Below are 23596 nucleotides of genomic sequence, written 5' to 3'. Positions count from 1 at the left end.
AGGTCTGACCTTGTGCATGATATCAAATATAGCCATTTTTATTTCATTAATTAAATTTTTGCAATTAAATCTGGTGATATACTGATATTTCTTAAATGTAAAACATTGAAGAAAACACTAGAAATTTTATTTATTATTATTTATCATTATTAAAATATATTAATATAACACAGCGAATAATTCAAGAAGCTCTCAGTACTGGCGACTCACCGCGACCAAAAGCGGTTGAGGCGAGTTCACGCCAGAATGTACCCGGGGGCAAGTTATGAGAAGCCCCCCACCTCCTCCTCCTCCCCCAGCATTCCTTTCTGTAAAAGACAAAATAATCTACAGAATAATCAGCATCTGCAAACTACAATTGTTTGACTAGCAATAGTTTATTAAAAGGTGAGAAACCAAAAATGCCACAACCCATTATTTTAATTGCTTTGGAAGCTATATACATTATAAATAATTCCACTACATTACAACCATTTTACCTAACCAGACAAATCTGGAGGAGTTGATTGGTTATTGAAAGCGTGGGAGATATCTGGGCAGCAGTTGCTCGAGCTAAAACTCTGGTCGGGTCCAAGAAGGCTGACAAATATTTCTGTGTTGAGGTTGATGATGCAGGAAGTTCGAGAAATAGGCTTCTACGTGGAAAGGGTCTATTGCCATCCTGGACTTTCAAGCCCGACGTAGTGCTAACTGTTCTGGGGAGGTTCCTCCGCTGGGTTTAGATGGACGGCGGTGGCGGGGGGGCGGGGCCAAGAAGCGCCGGCCGCCAGCAGTCCTGGCGCGGCTAGCATCACCACGGTTTCCTCGGGGGTTTCGGTCGAGCCGCCTCCTCGTCTGGACCCGACGGCTTTGAGGGAGCAGTCCACGCAGATGTAGTCTTCGTTCTCGGCCATTTCGCAGGAGACGCCCACGCAGACTTGGTGGAACCACTCGTCGCAGCCGCCGTCGCATTGGACCCAGTCCACCTTGGAGATCAAAAAGAAGGTTCTATTGACTGGCTTTTTTTTTTTTTTAAGTAAATAATAGACAGATATGAATTTGCTTAAAATTATTTTCAAACCAAATCAAATTCCACTCATGCGGCAAGCCTACCGAATTCCACGGCTGTGATTGGCTGTCGCAAACTGGCCATTTGTTAACTTAACGGCGAGCCTCATTCGGCGTCTCGCAACAGCTCGCCGACAACTCGACCGGTTAATAAGTTACGTGTAACTCTCTTTATGGTGTTCTAGCTGTCCGTATACTTCCATGAAGTTCATTTCAGGAACATGTTTGCGATTAACTCAAAGGAAATTCTACAAGTGCGGGACACCAAATGATTTTTTTTTTTTTCCAATTTGAGTTAACTATAATAACCTTAAGTAGTTAAGTATAAACATGGTGGTAAATATTGCTGACATCTGTTAACATGTCATCTATCAATTATTTGTAATTTTTTTTTTTTTTGGTGTGTGTGTGTTTCACCTTGTCTTTACACGGTCTTTGACAGTTTTTGGCGGCGCACACGGCGTTCTCGTCGTTGGAGTCTTCAGCGCCGGACCACTCGTACTTCGAGGGAATGTCGAGAATCTTCTTCTCCTTTCTTTTCTCCAGCCCTTCTCTGATGGCTTCTGCTTTCGCGGCGGCTTTCTCTTTCCGCTTCCTCTCTTTCTCCTCCTTGGCTAAACGTTTAGCCAGCTGCTTCATCTCCCGGTTCTTATCCAAGCCCAGTTTCAGCTTCTTCTTCTTGGCTTTGCCCCCGAGGCTGAGCTCCAAGCCGGCTCTTTTTAGTTCTTTGGACTTGGACGGTCGAACGCCGCCCAGCGTCCCGGCCCCGCCGGCGGAGGTCATCAACATGTGATGGTGATGGTGGTGGTGATGGTGGTGGTGCTCGGCTCGCTCCAGCTTCCTCTTCCTCTTCTTCTCTGAATCCTTGATCTTAATTTTCAGAGACTTCTCCATTGGACCATCATCAGGCTGAGGAAAAAAAAAATGTAAGTGAAGTTATAAAAATATTCTATCCAGTTAAAAATAATTCAAATTTATTGGAACATTGATAGCCCTCAGTCTCCACAAATGGTGCCTATACCTCCATAACCTGGAGGAATCTCTCCTCCAAGGGGGGATGCGTGGCCTGCAGGATCCTCCAGATGTGCTGGGTCTCATCTAGAGACACTTCCAGCAGGTCACCCAGCATCATCAGCTCCTCAAGCTGGGCTTTGGCTTGTGGAGACAGCTCCAGAACCGGTGGCTCCAGACTGCGAGGTACCAGAGGAGTCTTCCTGGGCTGCTTTCTTGGCGTTCCCACATCTGGGAAGAAGAAAAAAACAAATTAATCATGGTAAACAATCGTTTGGGAATCACGAACGCCTTACTTTGCACGACAGACTTGGAAGCTGAGGAGTAGGCGTGTTCGGCGCAGAACGAAGGCGTGGCCGTCGGCCACATGTGACTAACCACCTCTTCGGATTTAACCGGGATCTCGTCGTCGCAGAAGAGGTATGGTTTCACCTCACCTGGATCCTGGAAAGACAACATTAAGAGTTTTATATATAAGACAGAGCTCTGATTGATTTCATGTCCAGGTTTTACCTTCACGTCGTAACCGTACGTCTCCCGGATGTCCTCGTCCGAGTCCGTCTCCTCGTCGTCGTAGTCCACCGACTGGCGAGGCGACGTGGCTCTGCTGAAGCCTGACTGCTGGAAGGTCTGGATGTGACCCTAGAAGACAACAAGGTTCTCTCAAGTTTCGTCCGATGGTGGATTCCAGCCGTCGTCTTACCTGCAAGTCGGGGTTGGCCGCGGCTTTCTGCAACTCGGCGTTGATGATCTTCTCCGTCTTCTCCCGTGCGGCCTGCTCCACCATGCGCTGGCTCAAAACGGACAGCTTTGCGAGAGCCGACGACAGTTCCTCCGTAGCCAGAGCTCGACGTGCCCGGTCCTGGTAGCAACGTTGACCGTTAGTTAACATAAGTTCCTCAGTTTTTCCTCACTCGTGGGTCATTTTGGTTCTCAAATGTTCACGGTCCAGGAGATATGTGAGGTGACCCCAAATATGTTGGAGAAGCCATACCTGCCAACTCATGGCCCTCTCAGTTAAACACTGGAGGGCCTCGCCTTCTGGTAGTCTCACAGGAAGCTTCTGGAGCGACACCAGCAGAGACAAGATGGTCTCCAACCTCGGCCGCCTGGACCGTTGACACAGCGGGCAGAGAAATTTGGAGTCCTTGCTATTGTTCTGCCAACCAGCGCCGAGCTTCTTCTGCGTTCCCGTCTTGGGCAGAGGCACGCAAACACCGTGGAACCAATCCTTGCACAGCTCGCACTGCAGCATGAACCCGCTGGCCGTTTTCCGACAAAGGCAGAACTTGACCTCCTCGATTCGATCGGCCATGGCCATCTTGGCCAGGTTGGCGGCACGAAGCGAGTGGATGGCTTCCACCTCTTTCTGCTCTTTGGCTTTGAAGGCAGCGACCACGGTGGAGGGGTCTCGCGACTCCTCCGGGTTCTCGTCCACGTCGCTCAAGTTGTCCGGGTCGAAGCCTCCTCGGTCTTTCTCCATCAGCTCCCTCACTCGTTTCCGCTTGCTCTTGCTGTTGCCGTACACGCCGATGTCCACGCGAGGACTGAGAACCTTAAAAGATCATCACGGAAGGTACTACAATCACTATTTCAAATTTTATTTTATTTTTTCAACGCTACCTGAGATGTGACATCGTACCTGGAGTAGAGTGTACGTCGAGTTCTTTTTGAGAAAGGTGCGGCCGGTCCTCTCCCTCCAGGCTCGCGCCGAGGCAACTTGCGACTCCACCTGGGCCAGCGGATCGAGACGGACGGGAATGGAACGACCCCGAGCCAGCAGGTTCTCCAACTGCTCCAGATAAGCGTAGCTACTCCCGCTCTGTATGGAGATACAAAGATCTTTGTCAGTGTGAACTCAAGATGAAAATATTGTTTTTGGAACGGAAGATCTACCTGAATCGCGTCCACCTTGGAAGTCCAGTCTTTGGCTTTTTGCAGAGCATCTCGTAGAGCTAAAATATTAGGGAGGTATGCTGGAATGTTCCTGGCCTCCAGCACGATACTTTCCAACGTCACCATACTGTGCCGAGGTCTTTTGTTTAAAGACAATGAAGCAGGAGTGACTCATCTTGCTACTTTCAAGCAACACATCTGTGGAGAAATACCTGGCCTGCAAGCAAGCACGAGCCTTGTCCTCCCATTTTTCAGAGACGGTGAGGATCTCCTGCAGTTCAGCCATCGCCTTCTCCACGGCGAGATGGGGAGCGAGGCCGACCCCGGAATCGATGAGCCTCTTCATCAGCTCCAGGGTGACGCGGTGAGGCTCCGTCAAAGTGACGCGTACCTTGAAAAGACCACAGGTGTCATTTGAAGTCATTTATTTTGTGGATCTCCACGTCACAGCTGGCAGACCCTTAATGTCCCGGGAACCCCAGTTTGAGGACCACTATTACATCATGTATTTCAAGACCAACCTCATCGAGCCAACGGGCCTGCTGGAGCTCCTGTTTGAGGCGAGGAAGCTCAGGTAACTCCACATCTAGCCCGCTGCCCATGTCCAGAAGGGCCTGCAGCTTGGAGGAATCGGGCAGTTCGTCCGCCAGCGCGACCTGAGCTCGCTCGTGGAACTCTTCCACGTTCTCAAGTAACTCCTGTAAACACGTGCGAGGCAAACAATCACTCCATCTTTTTTTTGGTCAACAAATCTTTTGGTGATACGAACCTTCACTTGTCTGGCCTGGCTGATGATGCAGGGGAGCTTGTAAAGTTGCTCCACAAAAGCCTTGAGCTCGTCCACAGTCAGCTTGCTTCGGGTCCTACTGCTTTCAGAACGTAGGCGGCTGCTGTGGATTGGCAAAAAAAAAAAAAATGGAGGTCAATGTGTAAATGTCTCGCTTGTGTCGTGACCTTACCTGTGTCTCTGTTTACGGCTGAGCAACATCTGAGCTACGGACGAGCAGGTCTCGGCCTCTTTCACCATTTCTCGGAGGCGGCGGAATAGAGAATTCTCCGGGTACTTCCTGTCCTCTGCGTCCTCCAGCAAAACCTTGAGCTCAATTAGATCTATGGGAGAGAGCCAAATTAAAATTGGATCATTTCCCACACAAAGTCGAATAACTGATCTCAAAACCTTTTTTGTTCTTCTGGTCTGCAGCCAAGGCCTCGTTGATCCTTTTCGCCCAAGTGTCGTACGACTGCGCACGATTCTTCACGCCGTACAGCATGGCGGGAAACTCCTCCAGATTGTAGCGATATCTGAAGATGTGTACCTAAGCTGAGTCGTGCCCCCAAAAAAATATTTTGAAGATCTTACCTGAGGCACTTGTTGCTGAGAGGGCACTCGCAAAGATCTGCCGCATGGTGGAGACAAACTAGTCGATCCGGAGAACAAGAGCAGGTGAGCGCCGACAGGAAGCAGGTGGTCTTGCACTTGTGGCACTGCCGCTCGTCGTCGGGGACCAGCTCAAAAACTTCCTGCTCGGAAGACAGCACCCCCTACAGGCAAAAGGACAACAAGTCATTTTTTGAACCACAAAATATTGGACAAAATCACCAACCATTTCTTGCACTGTCTTTCTGAGCTGCGTCTCCTCGTCCATCATCTCCCCCATCTCCTTAACGACGGCGGCGGCCAGCTCCACGTCCAGGCTCTCCGGATCGGCGGCCATCTTGCACAGCAGCTCATCGTGAGAGAAGACGCAATAGCGATGAAGGCGTCGGTAGTGGGCCACGCACTGACGGCCCATCGGTAACTGCGACGGACGAAATCGGATTCAGATTTCCACGGGGCTCGTTCGTGAACCTTGGAGGACGCCTTACCCAATCAGCGGTGCAGAAGTTAACAGCCTCGGCAAAATTATAACCCTGATTGAAGCCGCTGTGGTAAGCTCGTGGAAAGGTCACCACGAACTCTCCTGCGCACTGATTGGTCCTGTACACCTATAAAAAAAACAATCATTAATATCATCGAAAATAAAAGTGGATGGAATGTGGTGGAGCTCACATACAGGCACACCGTGCTCCATGAGGATGTTGGGGTTCATGATGGTGACCAGCTGATGGAGGAGGTCCGGCTGCGACTGAAACAACTCTGGAGCTAATTTCTTCATCACCGCCTCGAGCTGCTCCGCTGCCGACGCCGGGACTCCATACCAGGTCTTCGGCTCGCCCCTGATGTCCGAAAACCAGAGTTGAAACTTTTGCGACAGGTGATGAAGACGAGCAATCTCACCAATGGAGGAAATTAATGGAGTAACTCCAGTGGTCCTCGATGTGCCAGCAGAAGGAGGAGAAACACATGCCGACGTAGAGCCAGGGCACCTTCATGCCTGAGATGTCCACATTGATGTGGGCGAGGACCGACTGCTCCAACACCGGCATGTTGTTTAAATTCCAGCCGGAGTTGGCGTATTCCTAACAAGAAGAAGATCCATGACTATTTGTAACCCTGTAAAAAAAAAAATCTCGCTCACCTCCTCATCTCCCAGCAGCCTCCTCTTGCCATCTCGGACGGGGAACCCGCTGCCCACGTCCTTCGAGCTGATGTCGGCGCCGTACTCCACGATGACGTCCTCCTCGATGCTGCTCACCAGGCGCCAGAATTCTTTCTCCACCAGCTCGGTGGGCACCATCTGTGAAAAAAACTTTTAACGTATGTGGACAAGAAGACTAACGAAAATCATTTGCATACATGGACTGGCATGTTGAAGTAGTCCGACTTGAACTGGTCGGCCATTTCTCCGAAACTCTGGAGCGAGTATTCCCTCACGGCCTGCTCAAAGCCAAACGCCTCTCTGGGCTTACTGCACTCCTACGTAAGGATAAGAGGGGGGGGGAATGAAAAACCAAAAATACAGAAGGGGAATTGAGCATTGAGCGTTGGGTTTACCTCAGCGACACACTTGGGGCATCGCCAGTCACCTTTGGGGACATCTTGGAGAGGCGGAATCAGGCAGAAGGTGTGGTAGCTGTCGTCGCAGCCGTCGCACAGGAGCAGGCGGTCCTCCTCGTCGCCACGCCCGCACATCAGACAGAAGTAAAGGTCGATCTGGAGGTACGGATCACGATGTTAGGAAAGGGTTGAGAAGAAAAAAAAAAAGTGCAGACCCACACTCACAAAGTTGACTTCAAGCGTCTCCTTGCGTGGTCTCATTTTGATGGCGAAGGCTTGAGCTTTGAGGTGACGGTGTTTTTTGGTGTAGCCGTCGTCTAAGGGAAATATTTTCCGATTGTATTCCACGAGGGAAAGCAAAAATCGTGAATCGTGTTTCTTACCTGCTGACACGATTTCTAAATCCACCATTTTGGGACTGGCACCGAAAAGTTTGAGGCCTTTGGGTTCTTTGTTTTCCCTCTGGTAAGACAAAATGAAACATTTATTTGACGTAATTCAGTAGATAGGATAAAAAAAAAAAATCCTTCTTGACACCCGCCTCTGATTTAAGTCGCCTTGAGCGTCTTTCGGCCAGCGGGCGCTCTTTCACCTGCGCTGCATCAACCTCTCCGTCTTTGTCTTTGTCCTCGTCTTCTTCTTGCTCGTCCTCCTCCGTGGCCTCCTCGCCGACCCCTTCATCGACTTCCTCGCCGTCGTCTCCATCCTCGTACAGTTGCTGGATGCCCTAACGGACGGGAAAACGGCTGAAAAATAATATACCGGGAAAAAATAAATAAATGATGGCTTACGGTTAGAGTGGCTCCTGACTGGAAGAGCTCGTAGGGGTAAAGGATTCTTTCGTAATGGGACCGCAAGAGTGAGCCGGTGCCTTTCCCTGGCGGGAAGCCCATTCGGCTGCTCACTTTGGACCACCTCTTCTCTTTACACGCGGTCACAAAGCCACCTTCGGATGACACAACCTAAAGAAAAAAAAAAGATGTTGAATATTATACGAATAGAATCCTTCATGCAACAGTTTTACCTTGCTGAGTTGATACAGGTCTAGGACTTTCCGCTCCACGTGGGGGAAACGAATCTTGGATCCCTGCAGTTCCCAGAATTTGGCAATTTGATCCAGAAAATTGAGCTTAACCCGAGTGAGTGCCTGAAAGTAGATGAGAGAAAACCGGAAGTGAAGAACAGCACCCTCCTATTCTTTTTATTTTCCTCATGCATTGTGATACAAAAGTACATCTAGCGGGGAAATGTTGATTCATTTGAATTATCAAGTCAAATTATAATAATAAAACATATTTTCTTATTTATTATTTGTCATAATAATGATTATAAACTCACCTCAAGTTCATTCAATCTTTGTACGCGAGGAGTAAACCGGAAGTGACGCACGTCGCACGCAAACGGAGGCTGCCAGTCCTTGCAGAAGAGGAGGAAAAAAAAATGAAATAAGTTGACGCATAAAAGTAAAATAAGAGGCGTAATCGCGATTTAATACGAATTATAGCTTTCACATCACTTCATTCACGACGTTTTGAGGAAACGGTGACTTTGAAGTGGGTTGTGGTCACCACAGGACCTGCCCACTTTTTCATCGCTGTTTTTTGTGTGTGTTTTGCGATTAAAGCTTCTCGTTTGTTTCAAAACAATTACATCGAGGAAAAAAAAAACAAAGTTTATAATGTTGGCTTTTAGGCCTGCACAACCGACAAAAATAAAATGAGGCGTGACTGGGCTACCTGAGGCCCAACGTCGAGTTGACGTAGCTAACGTAAATTAGCTCGATGAATACATCAAATGTGAGTGGAATTTCTCACTATTTTCCGCCTTTAATATGTTTTTTTCGGCGGTGATCATATAAAATTATGCTATGGAAGGTAAAATGAAGGCGTTTGAGTGGTGGTGACCACAATAGAAGCCTTGTGTGACCTCTAATTGGAGTGATGGGAAGTGGTCCTGTTTTTCTAAATACAGGCCCATGGAAAAAAATGACAGGAAGAAAAGAAAGCAGAAATCAAATCATATGAGTTGATGTTTTCGTGTTGTTACGTGGATGTTTTTCTTTTTACCTCCGGGGGTCTGATCTTGCAGATGCCAGTTTTCTCAGCGATGGGTCGGATCTTGTTGATAAATCCAAGGGGGTCCGAGAAATCCTCCCAACTTGGCTCAAAAACGGGACATTCCGGAGGGGGTACAAACTCGCCGATGGCAGACATGTTTGGATATTTTCTTTTTCCTCCCCCCTCAAGAAGTCTTGTCAATATGTTATAGTAAATATTTCCAAGTTGCTTTCACCAGGCCATGACTGAATCCAAATGTTCCTTCTCGCGCGGAACTTCCTCCATCATCTTCCTTGGTGTAAAAAACGTCAATGACGTTTTGGATAAGGGATGAAATGGAGCTATTTAGAACGTTATTCCAGCTAGGATTCATGCAAAAAGCTTGGATTTGTCGCCTCACCTACAGGGCACAGAGGGCAGTGTCAGTCCAAAACGCCATCACGCTTCTCTCACAGAGGAGATAGACGATCGGGGTGAGTAGACGACCTTCTCCATTATTTGATGGCAAAACACATACCTTCTTGTAAATTCAAAGAATTACAATCCAGGATGGCGACGTTAGCTGTGAGTGCTAACCTAGCTCGGTGTGTGTACCTGTGTAACACATGATCTCTTCGCGATGCTGCACTTCCAACCGAGCCGACTCACGCCGAGCAGTATTCAGCCACTGAAGGTATTTCGATCTTTTTGAAATTATCCATCACTAACCTCCCAAATTGGTTAGTATTGTACATTGTTGACTGATGCGTTCATTTGCCTCCGCCATTCATTGACGCGTACAGGAAACTAGCATTAGGGGGCTAATTTAGTTAGCTTAGCTACCAAGCATTGCGCAGCTAACGTTGGCTAAAAACTTCGATTTGCCAGGGTTAATTTTAGATATTGTGGCCATGAAACTCATATTCGTCGTGGTTAAAATGTAAAAAAATGTACTGTTATTTTTCTGATGTCACTTTTTAAACATCGTCCGTCCCTGTTTGGGCTACGTTAGTTGAGCTAGCGCCGTCTAGCGGTGTGGAGTCGTCATTAACGCGTTTAAATTGTTCAAAATATAAACAAAACTTAAAAAAAAGAAAACGAGATTATTTTCATACTTAATTTGTTGAATAAACTTTACTATGTCGAGCAAGGTACATTTGTACATGTTGTACAGACATGTAATAAAGCGTAATAAAGTAAAATGAAGCTTATTGATTGATATTTCATGGTTGGTATTCAAAATAATTCATAAAAAGGAAGGGTTAGTATAAAAACACACAGGAATAATGAGATACAACAACAAAATCATTAAAAATGTAACATAGCTGATTGCAAAAGATTTGAAATCACATCATCATGGGTGCGTGGGAGTGAACCAGCCCTAACGAAACAAAAGGAAATTTTTCGAATAGTCAATATTTCTATATAAATTTAAAAATACAATATTTTATATCATTGCCCCTCTTGAGATAATATTTTTGGAAGTTTGCCCCCACCCTGATTTATACAGAATACTCCAAACCACGTGATATGATTGTGGAGGAGCCGAAACATATTTCATAAAATTGTTGTTTAGTAATCATCATGAAATGGATATTCAGGATGATCGGCCCACCTGTTGAATAACAGAAAAATATGAACTATATATTATTAAAAGATACCAATGCTAGAGTACACACATTTACTCACATGAGGAGTTCCACAAAGCGAATATTCTTGTTCAAACCCTCGACAGCCTTCATGTCCTCTTCAGAAATGCAGAAGTCAAAGATCTACACAGATGGCGCAATTCCACATGATTTTCTTTTTTTCCAAATTCCACGTTACGCTTCTTAACTCCTAAAACAAACCTGAAAGTTCTCCTTAATTCGAGACAGGCTGAAGCTCTTTGGGATGACCACAACTCCCCTCTGCACGTTAAATCTGAGAGCAATCTGAGCTGCCGTCTTCTTGTACTTTTTAGCCAGCGACACCAGAAGCTCGTCCTCCAATAACGGCGGGCAGGTTAAGTTGACCCTGTTGGTAAATGCATGTTAATTTTTTTTTTTTTTAAACTGCTTTTTGAGAAAGATGCTCCGCAATACCAGGATGCATCTCTGGATGTCCCTAATGGGCTGTATCCCACGATGACAATTTCTTTCTGCCTGCAGAACTCCAGCAACTTTGGCTGAGTGTAATAAGGATGGCATTCAACCTGATAAGATCAGGATAGAATTAGTAACATCAAAATAATTAGTCCAGCAACTTTCTCCCTTTGTTTCGTACGACGCTGGACAAGGTTGCGCAATCTCCTCCCTTGTTCAGGAAGTGTCTTTTTGTTTTTTTTACACTGTAACATATTTGCACCTGATTTGAAACCGGTTTGTATTTCAGTCCAGGTTTGTTGAGGATCAACTCCAACTGTCGTTTGTTGAAGTTGGATACGCCGAGAGATTTCGCCAACCCGGCGTCTTTGCAAGCTTCCAGAGCCTTTTTTTCGGGGGGGAAATCGTTAATAGCAAACAAAATGCAGAAAAAAGACTCTAAGCAAATATTCGGAATTCTCAGTAGTGCCCTTACCTGTTAACAGTTAATACTTAACTTATTAATTAAGGGGTGCAGTTTGATTCTCACCTCCCAAGTAGCACAGAGATCTGTGTCGTGATAAATATATTTCCCGTTCTCATCTTTGGGGTAGAAGTTATCTCCTGGCTGCAGAAAAGTCATCAATATTCATCGATAACTAATTTCGCAACGCGTGTACCTGAAACGCCGTGGGCAACTCGATGATGTATAAGTCGACATATTCTAATTGTAATGTCCTCAAAGTTCTCTCCAGAGCAGGTCGGACCAGTTCTGGCGGATGGAAGGTATTCCAGAGCTGCAGAAAAATATGGCGTTTAGAGATTATCAGTTCTTGAATAGGTGAGTGAGCAATGGATTGCAAACCTTTCCACAGTAGAAAATATCTTCTCTTTTCACAGTTCCATCTGCTATTTTGTCCCTGATGGCTTGTCCCACTTCATGTTCGTTGAAATAAACCAAAGCACCATCAATGTGTCGGTATCCTGTCTCAATTGCAACTTTTACAGCATTGTATGCAGTGTCTTTTGGGGTCTTATGGGAAGAAAAAAAAAAAAAGTCATAATTTCAAGTTATTTCCTAATCATCTCCAGATGTGGTGCAATTTTTCTTACCGTGCGCGGATCTGCGTAAGTACCAAGTCCTATCACGGGCATGCTCATCCCGTTGCAAAGAGGGACAGCGTGACTCTCAGCTGTCAAATTCATTTTTATAAATGATGGAAAAAAATTAAAAAATTCTCCAAGCTCTGCAACATGCGCACGGAACGCTCCACGCTGCAATATCTGATATTTAAATCTTGCAGCAAGCTGTGCTGCGTGCCCTTTGGCCACAGTCGGAAACCCCACCCATGTCCAAAGAGCGAAAATGTAAACATAGGAGGTGGAACAGCAGGGTTACGTAGATAATTATTTAACTCTAGCCATCCATGTTTTTTTTTTTTTTTTTGAGTGAAATCGGATGATGATGGCCGTGTCGCATGAAAATCGGCAATCTTAGTGGCGTACTGTCACTTTAAGACGCCGCGGTGCATTCTGGGTAGCTTGGCTAGCTGTTGTGGTCAAAAAGAACCGATGGCTCTTTTCTAACATTTCGGCTTCAATAAAACGTATGTAACGTGAATTATAACGTTTAGTCGTTCAGTAGGGTGTTAATTTAAAGCCATTTTAATTGATAAATATTGTAATTGTCTGGACTGGATAACTTGAAGAGCAAATTAACGGGGAAGCTACGTGGCTAACGATGCTAGCCTCCCAGTGCCGAATCATTTTTAATACTTCTCATATAAGCTTGTTATTAGTGCAACTCGTGACTAATATATGATTAATTCCGACAATATATGATAAATATGATATGTTTGCCATGTCCCGAAGAATAACATGTCAAAGTAGGCTGGCCTTTGTTTCCCAACGTTACGCTACAATCGATTGACCTGGAATAATCAATACGTGTTATTGAAATGGATCCGAGTGTCAAAATTACAACCAATGACGACATAGTCATCATCGTGGAGAACGAGGCAGAGAGTTTGCCCCTTGGCGAGGAGAGACCGAAACCACAAGGCGCATTCGGGCTCATGGACACCTGCCCCATCTGCAAGTTGAGTTTCCATAACCGAGAACCTAAACTGCTTCCTTGTCTTCACTCGTTCTGCAAGAGATGCCTGCCGGCACCCTTCAGGGGGGTCGAACCCAGAAGGGACCACTCCCTCCATCCCCTCGGCCAAGTGGAAAACAACAAACAATGTGAGTCAAGCATCCTAACCACTGTCAATATTAATTCTGGAGGATTCAGAGGACTCATGAGATGATCTTTCCATCCAGTAGGTACCATCCGTTGCCCGGTATGCCGACAGGAATGCTGGGAAATGGACATGTTGGACAACTTCTTCGTCAAGGACTCGGCCGAGGTGCCGAGCAGCACCATGGAGAAGAACAGCCAGGTTGGGCGGCGGAACTTCAGACTTCAAGTCCAAGCGCTGGTCTTAGAGTTTTTTATTTCTCCCGGCAGGTGTGTATGAGTTGTGACGACAACACGGAGGCCACGGGTTATTGTTTGGAGTGCGTGGAGTTCTTGTGTGTGACCTGCATCGAGGCCCACCAGAGGGTGAAGTTCACCAGGGATCACACAATCCAACAAAAGAAAGAAATGTCACCAGGTAATGAAGCAATTTGATATTTATGATTATTTTATAAATATATGGACATTCCCTTCCTATGTGCAGAAGCAGTAGCTGTCTCCTCCCAGAAGCCCGTTTTTTGTGACATCCACAAGCAGGAGCCCCTGAAGCTTTTTTGCGAGACGTGCGATCGACTCACCTGTCGAGACTGTCAGCTGCTCAAACACAAAGATCACAAGTATGAATATTATTAATCAAAAATAATCATCAGTGATTGATTTCCGTCTGATTGATTTTGCCGAAATATGGTTTGTGTCCAGCTATCAGTTTTTGGAGGATGCGTACCGGAACCACCGACAGTATCTGGAGAACATGACCCAGCAGCTGCAAGAAAAAAGGAGAGCCATCGAGGAGGTCTCCAACTGTATCAGCAGCGGGTATGTCTGATGTTTTTTTTTTTTGTAACAAACTTTGTTTGATTTTTATCGATTTCTTTTTATAGACTGCAGCAAGTTGAAGAAAACCGCAAATCCGTCACCAACGAAATAAAGAAGGCTATCTGCAATCTGATTATGGAGATTAACAGAAAGGGAAAAGTTCTCGCGAACCAGCTTGAGGTCGGTTCGACTCGCTCGGGAACGTTTTGGACTTTGCTCCAACGTGCTCTTTCCACAGACTCTTACCAAAGATCACGAGCTGGGTCTGAAAAAGCAGCAGGACGAAGTCAACCTGCTGCGCCGGCAACTGGACCACGTGATCAGTTTCACCAAGTGGGCCACGGCCAGCCACAGCGGGACGGCGCTCCTCTACTGCAAGAGATTGGTGAATGACGTCACACTCAACAGGAATGAATAATTGTGATATATGGAGTCATCAAAAAAAAAAATCTCTTCAGATTCTATTCCAGATCCACTATCTGATGGGCACCAGATGCAATCCGTCCACCATCCCTCAGAGTTCTGTCCGCTTCCAGTGTCGCTCCGGTTTCTGGGCCTCAAACGTCGATCTGGGTAAGTCCTAAAATGGACAAAGGGTCCCTGATGATTTCACGGCTGACTTGTGCTCTCCAGGTTCTCTGGTGGTGGAGAGAAACTCTGCCCAGCCGTCCATGCCCAACCAACAAGCAGGTCCCAGAGGAGATCTGGCGAGCGGGGCGCTGTCGCTAGCTCAGCAGCGCCAAAGCACGCTCGCCCAGCTGCAGATGCAGGTTGGAAGACTTCGCCGCTGCTGATTGGATAACGCCAGACGTGAAATATTCGCTCTTTGCTTTGACAAATCCTCTGTCTCAGGTTGACAAAATTTCCCAGCAGCCCCACAGGCAGGCCGCGTCCAATCATTGGTCCTGGTACCAGAACGCCCGGCTCCCCGGGCCGCACGGATCCCACCCCCCACCGGGCCCACCGCCGCCGACCAGACCCATCCAGGGGGGCTCCTCGCCATCTCAGGGCCACAGCAGCTTGGCGCAGATGGGACGCCGATTCGGGACCGCCCATGCCAACACGAGGAGTCCCAACTCGTCGATCCTGCCCAACGCCGGGTTCCCGACTCCACAGGTACCAAAAACTAGATTTGTCAACACGGCTCCGAGAAATATAAAGGCTTGTATTCCTTTAACTGCACAGGGGACCTTTCGCTATCCGGCTCACATGTCCACTGGAGGGGTCTCGCATGGACCGCCAAACCAGGTCAACCTGATGAATTCCATGCTTTTGTCACACCCCCTCCTCCCTTCACAACGTGTTTTGATTTAGTTTTTCTGTTCTTCAGCGGAACTTGGGAGACTTCAGCTATCTGAAGAGGGTCGAAGCCAGTGGGCCGGGCCCGTCTGTTAGCATCACAATGGCGAGAAGCCTAGCATCGGCAAGCACTGACAAACTGGGTTAGTTCAATCCCATAAATACAAGTTATGTGATATTTTCCACTTGTGAGAAATAATTTCCCCCTTTTTTATTTGTCAAGTTCAAGGAAGGCATAACTCGCCCATGACTAAACCGACATCTTCGGAACGAAGCGGAGGGTAAGACAATGCTCAAAGTTTTCTAAAAGTCCTCAGAGCTCCAAATTCACTATCTGCAAAAGCGTATCCATCTCGATTTAGAACACAATTGGAAACATATGCAAGAATTCCTTGTGCCGCTCATTAAATCATTTTGACTCTCTGGTGCCCCCTACTGGAAGGAGTTGAACGTTGCACCAACGACAAGCGTGCGAGTTGTATTTTGAATCATATTCCGACTCGTCGCGACATGTACCTCCAAAACTCTTTCTCTGTCTTCCTCGGGCAATCTTGGACATTGAAGGCCCCCGTCCTGGAAGCCGAGCACCGAGACTCCAGCCGCTCCCTCAGCCAAGCGACGGAGAAGATCGTCCCCGGGTCCCATTATCGTCATCAAGGACGAACCGGAGGACGAGGATGAAGTCCGTTTTGTAAGTCCGCTCTTTGGGCGTTCCGATATTTCCTCTCCGCCAACACGTTTTTTTTTTTTTTCGCCTAGGTGCAGTCGAGCCTCCCCGACAGCAGCACGGGGGCGTGTCCCACCCTGCAGCTCAAGATCGGCCCCCCTTTCTCCACACGCCAATCCGAGTCGGAGCAGGCGACCGAGCCCCGACCTCAACCCGGCGCCCAGCCGGCGTCGGAGAAGAGCGCCGCGGCGGAGGACGACCCCAACGAGGACTGGTGCGCCGTTTGCCAGAACGGAGGAGAGCTGCTGTGTTGCGATAAGTGTCCTAAAGTTTTCCATCTGGCCTGCCACATCCCTTTGCTGCACGAGTCGCCAAGGTAACAAGCCTGCTTCTTCTACCTCAAATATATTTTGTGCTCCTCGTGTAACGCTCACTCGTCCCTCTCAGCGGCGAGTGGTTCTGCTCCTTCTGCCGAGACCTGGTCTCACCCGAGATGCAATACGAATGCGACAAGCAGGATACTCAGGCGGGAGAAAGACTGCCACCTGTTGACCAAAGGGTGCACATTTATTTTTTATCTTTTTTTTTTTTTAAATACACTGCAAGATCTTTAACCCCCACTGTTCCTTGTCCTTTGCAGACATGTGAGCGGCTTCTTCTGCTTCTCTTCTGCAGTGACTTTAGCACCCACTTCCAGCACGCATGCGTAAGTTCTCGCCAATTGTGTCCCGTTGACAGAAATAAGAGTCAAACTGTTTTGAAATTAGAACCATTTTTTTTTTCTCTCCTACAGGAGTCCAAAAAATATAAAGAGGTGATCACCAAGCCGATGGATTTATCTCTCGTTAAGAAGAAGCTGGAGGGGAAGACCAGCGACGGCAAGCGTTACGTTACTCCCGAGGAGTTTGTCGCCGACGTGAGGCTCATCTTCATGAACTGTGCCAAGTACTACAAGGTAAACAGGTGCAGATCGCATAAAGACGAGAACTGTTCATTTATCTCCATTTTGTTTTCTGTATTATGATTCCCAGGCGACTACTGAAGTGGGCAGCGCCGGTTTGTACTTGGAGGACTACTTCGAGGAGCAGCTGAGGCTGCTTTACCCCGACAAGATATTCCCTGGAGAAAGGGAAGGCGGCATGATCCCGCCGCTGGAGGACGAGATCGACGACGACGACGAACAGCAGCAGCAGGAAGCCGCGGCCCCTTCGGAGGCAGCCGCCAGTTCCGCGGCGAACGCACCCACACCGGCGGAGGCGAGCGCGCCCCCGGCGGAGGAAGACGAGCTACCGACGAAGGAGCAGGCGACCGACATGAGCGAGGCGGGAACAAAGGCGCCGACTGAAGACGGAGCAAAGCCGCTCCCAGAAGATAAAGTCAAGCAAGAAGACGAAGCAGAAGTCAAAACGTCCGAAGCGCCCATCGGTTCCCCCGACGAGGAACGCACGCCACTTCCTAACGAGCAGACTTGCGATGTCACGAAAAGCCAGGAAAATGTCCCCGACGAAAAAATACAGGAAGAGACAGCGGACAAAATGGATTGCACCAGCGAAGAAGTGAAAGAAAAAGAAGGCTGATGACATCTTTTTCGATATAGGCCCATTTAAGCATGTTATTTAATACGGACTGGAAGTTCTTTGTGAGATTCTGCAGGGTGGACGATTTATTATGCACGAGTCATCTTTTGTTTTATACCTCACACTTCTTTGTTCTTGCGCAATAGGATTTTTTTTTTTTTATCAGTATTGTATTCATTATGACGATATATGTTCTGTACAGGTTGAAGCGCATCCATTTAAATAATCCCTTTTGATGAACAACAAAACAGAACGTCTTAATCTGCTTTTTTATCGTCGCCTATGAGCTCATCAAGCCTTGTTTTTTCTTTTGCAACCTTGTTTTTTTTTTTTTTGGCCTCATTATCAGCTGCCAATAATTCCGAGACGTGAGCAACACGCTCACTGAACGTCCTTGTTCTTATTACACGTCGCAATTCCTTCCTCTCGGGACAAGATTGCGGCGAACAAGATAGAAACGCAGAAAATAATCTCAAGTTCTCGTTTCTGTTGGTCAAAAAGATAAAAATATGAAAGCTCTCAAAAAAAAAGACAGCCGACTTCTTAAAATGTATTTCATTAATTAAATTTTAATAATTAAGGTAAGAAAAATAAAGCCCGTATTTAGATTAAATAATTAATATTACAAAATTATTTCAAAAGTTTTATTCAAAAATTATACAAATGTGTTATGAATGAATGCAATATTTACTTTTCGAGTTGGACATTTTTATAGCCAATGTTCATCGATGATCTTACATGCAAGTTTTTGTTCATTCAGTGATGCTGCACTTTTTTTTCCTCGCCTATGCTGATGACATCTAAGCCCCTCCCCTTCTCCCCCCCCCCCCTCCTACAATTACCAAGACAGCACGAATCCTTCCAGTCGACACACAACAGAAACCACCGAACGACCCGATGGCGCTTTGGACTATCTTTCTCATCATACACTTCTTTCCTCATGGGCACGGTAAGAACTCTTTCCTTTTTTCGGGATTTATCGCCGCTAATCACATCCAATGTCATCCTTATTAGAATCCACCGACTTTGCTCATCCGCACGTTTTACACGGCTGCTGCCAGGATGGCAAGGAGAGGGCTCGAAGGGTGCCCGACTGCGACAACCTTCCCTTCATCTCCCACTTCCACGCGTGCAGGTGAAGATTTTAATTAAGCAATTATCAAGAAAAACGAAAAAATAAATATGTTTTATCGCAGGCTGGCCCAGGAGCAGTGCTGCTTAGCGGTGGTGGAGCAGAAATTGTGCCAAAATGGCGCCAACTTAGCCACCTGGCAGCAGGCTTGCGAGCGGCACTTCTTCTCTGGGAACACTTTGGAAGTTCATATCTCCAAGGTGATACATCTCCTTCCAGTTTTCTATTCATACCTTTGATTATAATAATCGTTTGTGTCTTCAGAGGTGCTGCGATTGCTGCATGTTGGGCATGGCGGCGTCAAGCCAAGACCCGACTTGCGGCTTGGCTTATACGGCGCTGGGGAAAGATTGCAAACGTATCGCTCAAAATTGTTGCGCCCATAACGGCACGGAGGGATTTAATTCCACAGCAGGTGACGCACGCTTAGATATTTTTTCCTGTGGACTTTTCGAGATTATTTCAAAACGCCATGTCTGGTATCTCTCTTATCTGTGTATCATTGAAAGTAAGGACAGTGTGTAAGTGTCTCCGCAACAAGTTGTGTTAATAATTTTTTTTTTTTTTGTAGTTAATTTTACCACGCCGTTTACGATGAATTCTACCATGGTGCCTCCGGTGAATTTGACCATCGTGCCTCTCATGGAACCAAACGGCTGTGCAGGTTTGACCTTAACGATTTTAATAAAACCTCAAAGAAATAAAAGAAATAAAGATTGTCTCTCTACTCTCCAGTCATGAATTGCACCCAGCGTTGTCTTGAAGAAGGCACGTGCGGTTGTTACCTCGGTTACCGCCTGCGACCTGACGGCGTGACCTGCGAAGGTGAACCCTAACCCTAACCCTTTTCAAGTCATGAATACGTTTTTCGAATACGCGTTCGATTCCGTCGGCAGATGTTGACGAGTGTCTCCTCGGCGTCCACAACTGCGTCGCCGGACAAGCGTGCGTCAACACGGAAGGCTCGTTCAGCTGCCGACGGGAAATCGGCTGCGGCGCCGGCTACGAGCTAACAGATGATAACCGGTGTAAAGGTAACTTGTCATGAAACGAAGAAACGACGCCATCCACTCAACGATTTTTTTTTATTCCAGACATTGACGAGTGCGCTTTGAACATTCACAACTGCACCTCAAATTTCGAGTGCAACAACACTGAAGGTTCCTTCCAATGTCACCCCAAGTGTCCCTTGGGGTACCTTGAAGATGCTAACGGCAACTGCTTTGGTAGCTAACACGAAAAGCTTTACTTTTAACCAAGCTAAAAAATGACTGTTCTGAAAACTATGCTTGAGTTTTTTATTTGGGCTACTTTTGACACTCCTCTTTAGACATCAACGAGTGCGTGATCCACTCGAGCGTGTGCCAAGCTAGCCACACGTGCGTCAACACGATTGGCTCCTATTTTTGTCGTAAAAGGACCATCACGTGTACACGAGGCTATCGCCCGAACGAAGATGGCACACACTGCGAAGGTATATGGGGGAGGCAGTGCCCCACGTCCCCCACCCTCTAATTCCGCCACTGGTTGGAAATCTCAAAACAGCAATTTGGGTTTTTCTTCTCCGTTCCTCCTCTAGATATCAACGAGTGCCAGACGGATCTTTGTCGAGGTCACGGCTGCGTCAACCTGATTGGCTCGTACCGCTGCAACTGCAAAAGTGGCTTTGTGTTCAACACCATCAAGAAGCTCTGCGAAGGTAAAAATCCTGAACGTGCCTTCTCCCAACCCAAAAAAAAAAAAATCCCACTTTGTAGATGTCGACGAATGCAAGCATTACCCCAGGAAGCTGTGCGCCCAGAAATGTGAAAACACAGAGGGGTCTTACCGATGCAGCTGCTCCGCTGGTTTCAAACTATCCTTCGATGGCCGCAACTGCGAAGGTAATGAATTCGAAATTTCTCTCCGTCAATATCGGCTCACCTATTTTGGGTTCTTCTTCAGATATCAACGAGTGCGAGTCCAACCCGTGCAACCAGGAGTGCGCCAACGTCTACGGTTCCTACCGGTGCCGCTGTCACCGTGGTTACCAGCTGAGCAATAGGACAACATGCGAAGGTGAAGAAAAAAAAAAATCCAGCCTGGCACACGTCAAGAACCTTTTTTAACCGTCAGATATCGACGAGTGCGCGCTACCCACCGCCAGCCAAGCGTGCGGCTACCGTTGCTCCAACTCGCCCGGGAGCTTCGAATGCTCCTGCCCACCGGTGGGCTACACGTTAGCCTCGGATGGACGCACATGCCAAGGTAAACAAATAATTCCTTTACTCAAACTGCTCTGTATGTAATTTTTGCAATGTGTGTTTAGATATCAACGAGTGTGAAAGCGGGAGCCACTCTTGCGACGATTCGCATAGCTGCTTTAATATCCACGGAGGATACCGTTGCGTGGCCTTTCAGTGTCCAACCTACTACCGGCCAGCGGCACATAGGTGAGAACATTTTTTTTGTATCCTTTTTAGATCTGGAATTTGAAATGAAAAAAAAAAAAAAAATACAACAGCACGCAGTACACTTTTCAACCTGCCAGAGGGCGCTAGTTAGCCGTTGCTCTATTGGCAAACTGGCTTCTTTCCATCCCATCTGTGTGGCAGCTTCTCATTGTGAGCCTTTTTATATGTATTTGCAATTAAGCCGTCAAAAAAAAAAAAAAAAAGCACGTGAAAATGACCTTTCCATACACGCACAGTACCTGCTTCTTCTCTTCAACATTCCTGTTTCCGAGAGGTTTTTTTTTTTCCGGCAGGAAAAATAAGCTCGTGGGTTTTGGGCACCTCGGGGCTCCCGTCCAGCATCAGCACGGCGACCCAATTAGAGGTGGAACGGCCGATGATGGATGGTGTCCGTGAGGGTCGGTGTCAGGCGATTAACACTTGATTCGCCGTAAATGACACGGTAGCCGCGGCGCTCAGCGGACACTTTTTGGATCCTCCAACTTTCCAGCGAGAGGTTGATTGAAAAAAAATATAGCATGACCGCGACGATGGTAGATCTTTGGGTTGGAGGGGCCTCCTTGTCCAAATAGTGCATTAATCATTGAATATACAACATGACAATAATTACAGTATCTCTGTTTTGGACTCTTATTTTTGGAGCTTATTGGGATGTGTATTATTTGACAAAATGTTGACCCTACGCCGGTGATGTCACTGGATCGCATCAGTATAGATTTTTTTTGGCACGGCGTCCCCGACCACATGGTCTTGGCGTTGGAGTCGCTGAGCGACTTGGACTCTCACCTGCTAGCTGGCTCCGGTCCCTGTGTGCTTTTTCTGCGGTCGGGTTTTGAAAGCTCCACTGTACTCGCTCGGGTAAGTGTTACTCTTGAGATGGAGCGTCGGGTTTGGACTCAAAGGCGCTCGGAAAGGCGGATTACTCAGACGGCGGCTTTTTAATATCGAAGAACGGATTCGTACTCTGCGGTTTCCGCTCACGTGGCTCCCGCTTGTTTTGTCCAGATTGCCCAACGAGGACTCGCTCAGCATGCGTTGCCATAAGTCCTGCAACCCCAACAACCAGGAATGCGTGCAAGAACTTGTCGAAATGGTCACGTACACCGTCCTCGCTCTACCCAGCTACAGGGACCTCCAACAGCCTGAAGGTGAATCTCCCGCTCAATGTCGTAGAATAAAAAAAATAAATAAAAATCCCTTCCACAGAAATTGTTTTCCTCCGGACGTCGCTGCCGTCTCATTTCGCCAACGGCGACGTCGACGTCATCTTTGAAATGCTGAAGACGGACGAGAACTTCTCCTACGACGTCGTCAAGCGCTTTTATGAGGGTTACGTCATTGGTAAGACAAAATCATTTCTTATCCCTTGACACAGAGATGGCGTCAAAGCACTACTGTTATTTTTCCAGGTGTGGTGCGGCAGGTGAAGCCAGTCGCCGGACCCCGAGACGTGGAACTGCGGGTGGCCTTGAATTACTTTAAGTCGGGATTCGTCTCACACCGTAACGTTGTCATCATCTACATCGTCCTCTCCGAGTTCTGGTTCTGAGCTCAATCGCTCATTGATATTTTTTTAACGTAGATGAATTTTATTTTTCAAATATATGCAATAACTGTAAACGCCAAGAATGTTCTTAATCAGTTTTGTAATATTGTAAAGTATTTTTCATTGAGCGACTGTACATACAGTTTTTTTTTAATGTAAAATGAGTGCTGAAAATGTGTACACTGGAATTTCTCAAAATTAGTTGCGACTATGAAAAACGAAAACATTTTTTTGCATCCTCCACTGCCTGCAGAAATCGGCCATCTTGCAGCTTCCAAAGACATCCAAGTCTCACAAAATTTTCCCTGTAACTCCACACCGCCAGTTTCCTCAACAAACTTCCAGTTTGGTGAGGATATTTCCAGTTATTACCGCTCGCAGGGAGGAATAATCAGATATACAATACTGGAAATGTTTTGTTCTGTAAATAACTCACGTTAAAGATGAAAAATGGCTCCAGGGCGAATACTTTGCCACGTATATAATCAACTGATCTGACTTTCGTGTTCCACGTGGCCAACCAAAACACAGGGGGCAACCATAGCGGGGGGAAAATCCTCTGATCTAAACTTCACCACACTCCATGGAAATCCCAGATGCTTGTCCTGTGGCAACAACTGTCCCACAACTTGTCTCGGATAAATGAAAATCTGCTCTGCAGATTTTAAACATTGCACTCAATGGATTTCATATGTCGGTTTAGAATTATTAAAGGGAGTGGGTAGTAATTATGTGTAATTAAAACGTTACGGAAGTCAGGAGAGGGTAAAAGCTACAATAAATGTTATCTTCTCCATTCACTTGTACTATTTGTTTTTATTGAACTGCGTGAAATATGATTGAAAACACTAGCACATGTTTTGACTCCGCCCCTCA

General features: G+C 46.8%; 4 protein-coding genes across 9 annotated transcripts; 2 read left to right on the top strand and 2 right to left on the bottom strand.

Moving 5' to 3' along the window:
• Positions 1 to 358: 358 nt before the first annotated feature.
• kdm5a (lysine demethylase 5A) lies at positions 359 to 9925 on the bottom strand. 3 transcript variants are annotated; one of them, XM_088367367.1, is made up of 29 exons: positions 8959 to 9925; positions 8231 to 8308; positions 7917 to 8039; positions 7684 to 7854; positions 7434 to 7619; positions 7276 to 7354; positions 7118 to 7209; positions 6890 to 7048; positions 6692 to 6811; positions 6474 to 6632; positions 6233 to 6414; positions 6009 to 6171; positions 5821 to 5940; positions 5559 to 5753; positions 5315 to 5496; positions 5132 to 5256; positions 4914 to 5064; positions 4724 to 4844; positions 4476 to 4652; positions 4167 to 4345; positions 3955 to 4093; positions 3701 to 3880; positions 3053 to 3613; positions 2762 to 2920; positions 2572 to 2700; positions 2355 to 2502; positions 2069 to 2289; positions 1465 to 1956; positions 359 to 965 (listed from the first exon to the last, which is right to left on the bottom strand). In XM_088367367.1, exons 1-29 carry the CDS (start codon positions 9103 to 9105, stop codon positions 687 to 689), a joined length of 5217 nt encoding a protein of 1738 aa, XP_088223493.1. In that variant the 5' UTR covers positions 9106 to 9925; the 3' UTR covers positions 359 to 686. The 3 variants fall into 3 exon arrangements, with proteins under 3 accessions (XP_088223493.1, XP_088223494.1, XP_088223496.1); XM_088367368.1 differs by having other exon boundaries at positions 4724 to 4841; XM_088367370.1 differs by having other exon boundaries at positions 7485 to 7619.
• Positions 8523 to 17842, top strand: trim24 (tripartite motif containing 24). Of its 3 annotated transcripts, none has more exons than XM_088367374.1 (20): positions 8526 to 9422; positions 9498 to 13235; positions 13317 to 13432; positions 13501 to 13648; positions 13715 to 13847; positions 13930 to 14046; positions 14112 to 14226; positions 14285 to 14431; positions 14505 to 14619; positions 14680 to 14816; positions 14899 to 15162; positions 15232 to 15294; positions 15377 to 15488; positions 15569 to 15626; positions 15910 to 16036; positions 16105 to 16388; positions 16460 to 16571; positions 16653 to 16718; positions 16806 to 16967; positions 17044 to 17842. In XM_088367374.1, exons 2-20 carry the CDS (start codon positions 12950 to 12952, stop codon positions 17587 to 17589), a joined length of 3108 nt encoding a protein of 1035 aa, XP_088223500.1. In that variant the 5' UTR covers positions 8526 to 9422; positions 9498 to 12949; the 3' UTR covers positions 17590 to 17842. The 3 variants fall into 3 exon arrangements, with proteins under 3 accessions (XP_088223498.1, XP_088223500.1, XP_088223499.1); XM_088367373.1 differs by having other exon boundaries at positions 8527 to 9422; positions 13314 to 13432; XM_088367372.1 differs by having other exon boundaries at positions 8523 to 9422; positions 13314 to 13432; positions 14899 to 15294.
• LOC148379225 (aldo-keto reductase family 1 member D1-like) lies at positions 10044 to 12333 on the bottom strand. Its single transcript, XM_088367414.1, has 9 exons — positions 12105 to 12333; positions 11857 to 12024; positions 11672 to 11788; positions 11542 to 11619; positions 11275 to 11397; positions 11013 to 11122; positions 10779 to 10944; positions 10618 to 10700; positions 10044 to 10543 (listed from the first exon to the last, which is right to left on the bottom strand). The coding sequence occupies exons 1-9, from the start codon at positions 12195 to 12197 to the stop codon at positions 10501 to 10503; spliced, it is 981 nt and encodes a 326-aa protein (XP_088223540.1). The 5' UTR covers positions 12198 to 12333; the 3' UTR covers positions 10044 to 10500.
• A 154-nt stretch (positions 17843 to 17996) lies between the features above and the next one.
• On the top strand, positions 17997 to 23516 carry LOC148379223 (fibulin-1-like). Of its 2 annotated transcripts, XM_088367389.1 has the most exons (17): positions 17997 to 18538; positions 18604 to 18724; positions 18786 to 18921; positions 18986 to 19136; positions 19293 to 19385; positions 19457 to 19546; positions 19618 to 19755; positions 19816 to 19947; positions 20052 to 20195; positions 20301 to 20420; positions 20479 to 20604; positions 20666 to 20779; positions 20837 to 20968; positions 21030 to 21153; positions 22180 to 22322; positions 22381 to 22515; positions 22584 to 23516. In XM_088367389.1, exons 1-17 carry the CDS (start codon positions 18487 to 18489, stop codon positions 22721 to 22723), a joined length of 2091 nt encoding a protein of 696 aa, XP_088223515.1. In that variant the 5' UTR covers positions 17997 to 18486; the 3' UTR covers positions 22724 to 23516. The 2 variants fall into 2 exon arrangements, with proteins under 2 accessions (XP_088223515.1, XP_088223516.1); XM_088367390.1 differs by lacking the exons at positions 22381 to 22515; positions 22584 to 23516 and having other exon boundaries at positions 21468 to 22207.
• Positions 23517 to 23596: the final 80 nt, after the last annotated feature.

The sequence above is a fragment of the Syngnathus floridae genome, chromosome 22, assembly GCF_059516105.1.
Source record: "Syngnathus floridae isolate MCC-2025c chromosome 22, RoL_Sflo_1.0, whole genome shotgun sequence".
Taxonomy (NCBI): domain Eukaryota; kingdom Metazoa; phylum Chordata; class Actinopteri; order Syngnathiformes; family Syngnathidae; genus Syngnathus; species Syngnathus floridae.
This window is presented reverse-complemented; position numbering and strand designations above follow the sequence as displayed.

Excerpts from the sequence above, each read along its gene's own strand:
- kdm5a (XM_088367367.1), bottom strand. The coding sequence starts at position 9,105 with ATGTCTGCCATCGGCGAGTTTGTACCCCCTCCGGAATGTCCCGTTTTT. Across the intron at positions 5,941-6,008 it reads TCATGGAGCACGGTGTGCCT|GTGTACAGGACCAATCAGTG; the intron begins GTATGTGAGCTC and ends TTTTTTTTATAG. Across the intron at positions 1,957-2,068 it reads GATTCCTCCAGGTTATGGAG|CCTGATGATGGTCCAATGGA; the intron begins GTATAGGCACCA and ends TTTTTTCCTCAG.
- LOC148379225 (XM_088367414.1), bottom strand. The coding sequence starts at position 12,197 with ATGAATTTGACAGCTGAGAGTCACGCTGTCCCTCTTTGCAACGGGATG. Across the intron at positions 11,620-11,671 it reads AGTTGCCCACGGCGTTTCAG|CCAGGAGATAACTTCTACCC; the intron begins GTACACGCGTTG and ends ACTTTTCTGCAG. Across the intron at positions 11,398-11,541 it reads ATCTCTGTGCTACTTGGGAG|GCTCTGGAAGCTTGCAAAGA; the intron begins GTGAGAATCAAA and ends CCCGAAAAAAAG.
- trim24 (XM_088367372.1), top strand. The coding sequence starts at position 12,950 with ATGGATCCGAGTGTCAAAATTACAACCAATGACGACATAGTCATCATC. Across the intron at positions 14,227-14,284 it reads TTCTCGCGAACCAGCTTGAG|ACTCTTACCAAAGATCACGA; the intron begins GTCGGTTCGACT and ends CTCTTTCCACAG. Across the intron at positions 15,295-15,376 it reads CGCATGGACCGCCAAACCAG|CGGAACTTGGGAGACTTCAG; the intron begins GTCAACCTGATG and ends TCTGTTCTTCAG.
- LOC148379223 (XM_088367389.1), top strand. The coding sequence starts at position 18,487 with ATGGCGCTTTGGACTATCTTTCTCATCATACACTTCTTTCCTCATGGG. Across the intron at positions 18,922-18,985 it reads TGGAAGTTCATATCTCCAAG|AGGTGCTGCGATTGCTGCAT; the intron begins GTGATACATCTC and ends TTGTGTCTTCAG. Across the intron at positions 20,605-20,665 it reads CGATGGCCGCAACTGCGAAG|ATATCAACGAGTGCGAGTCC; the intron begins GTAATGAATTCG and ends GTTCTTCTTCAG.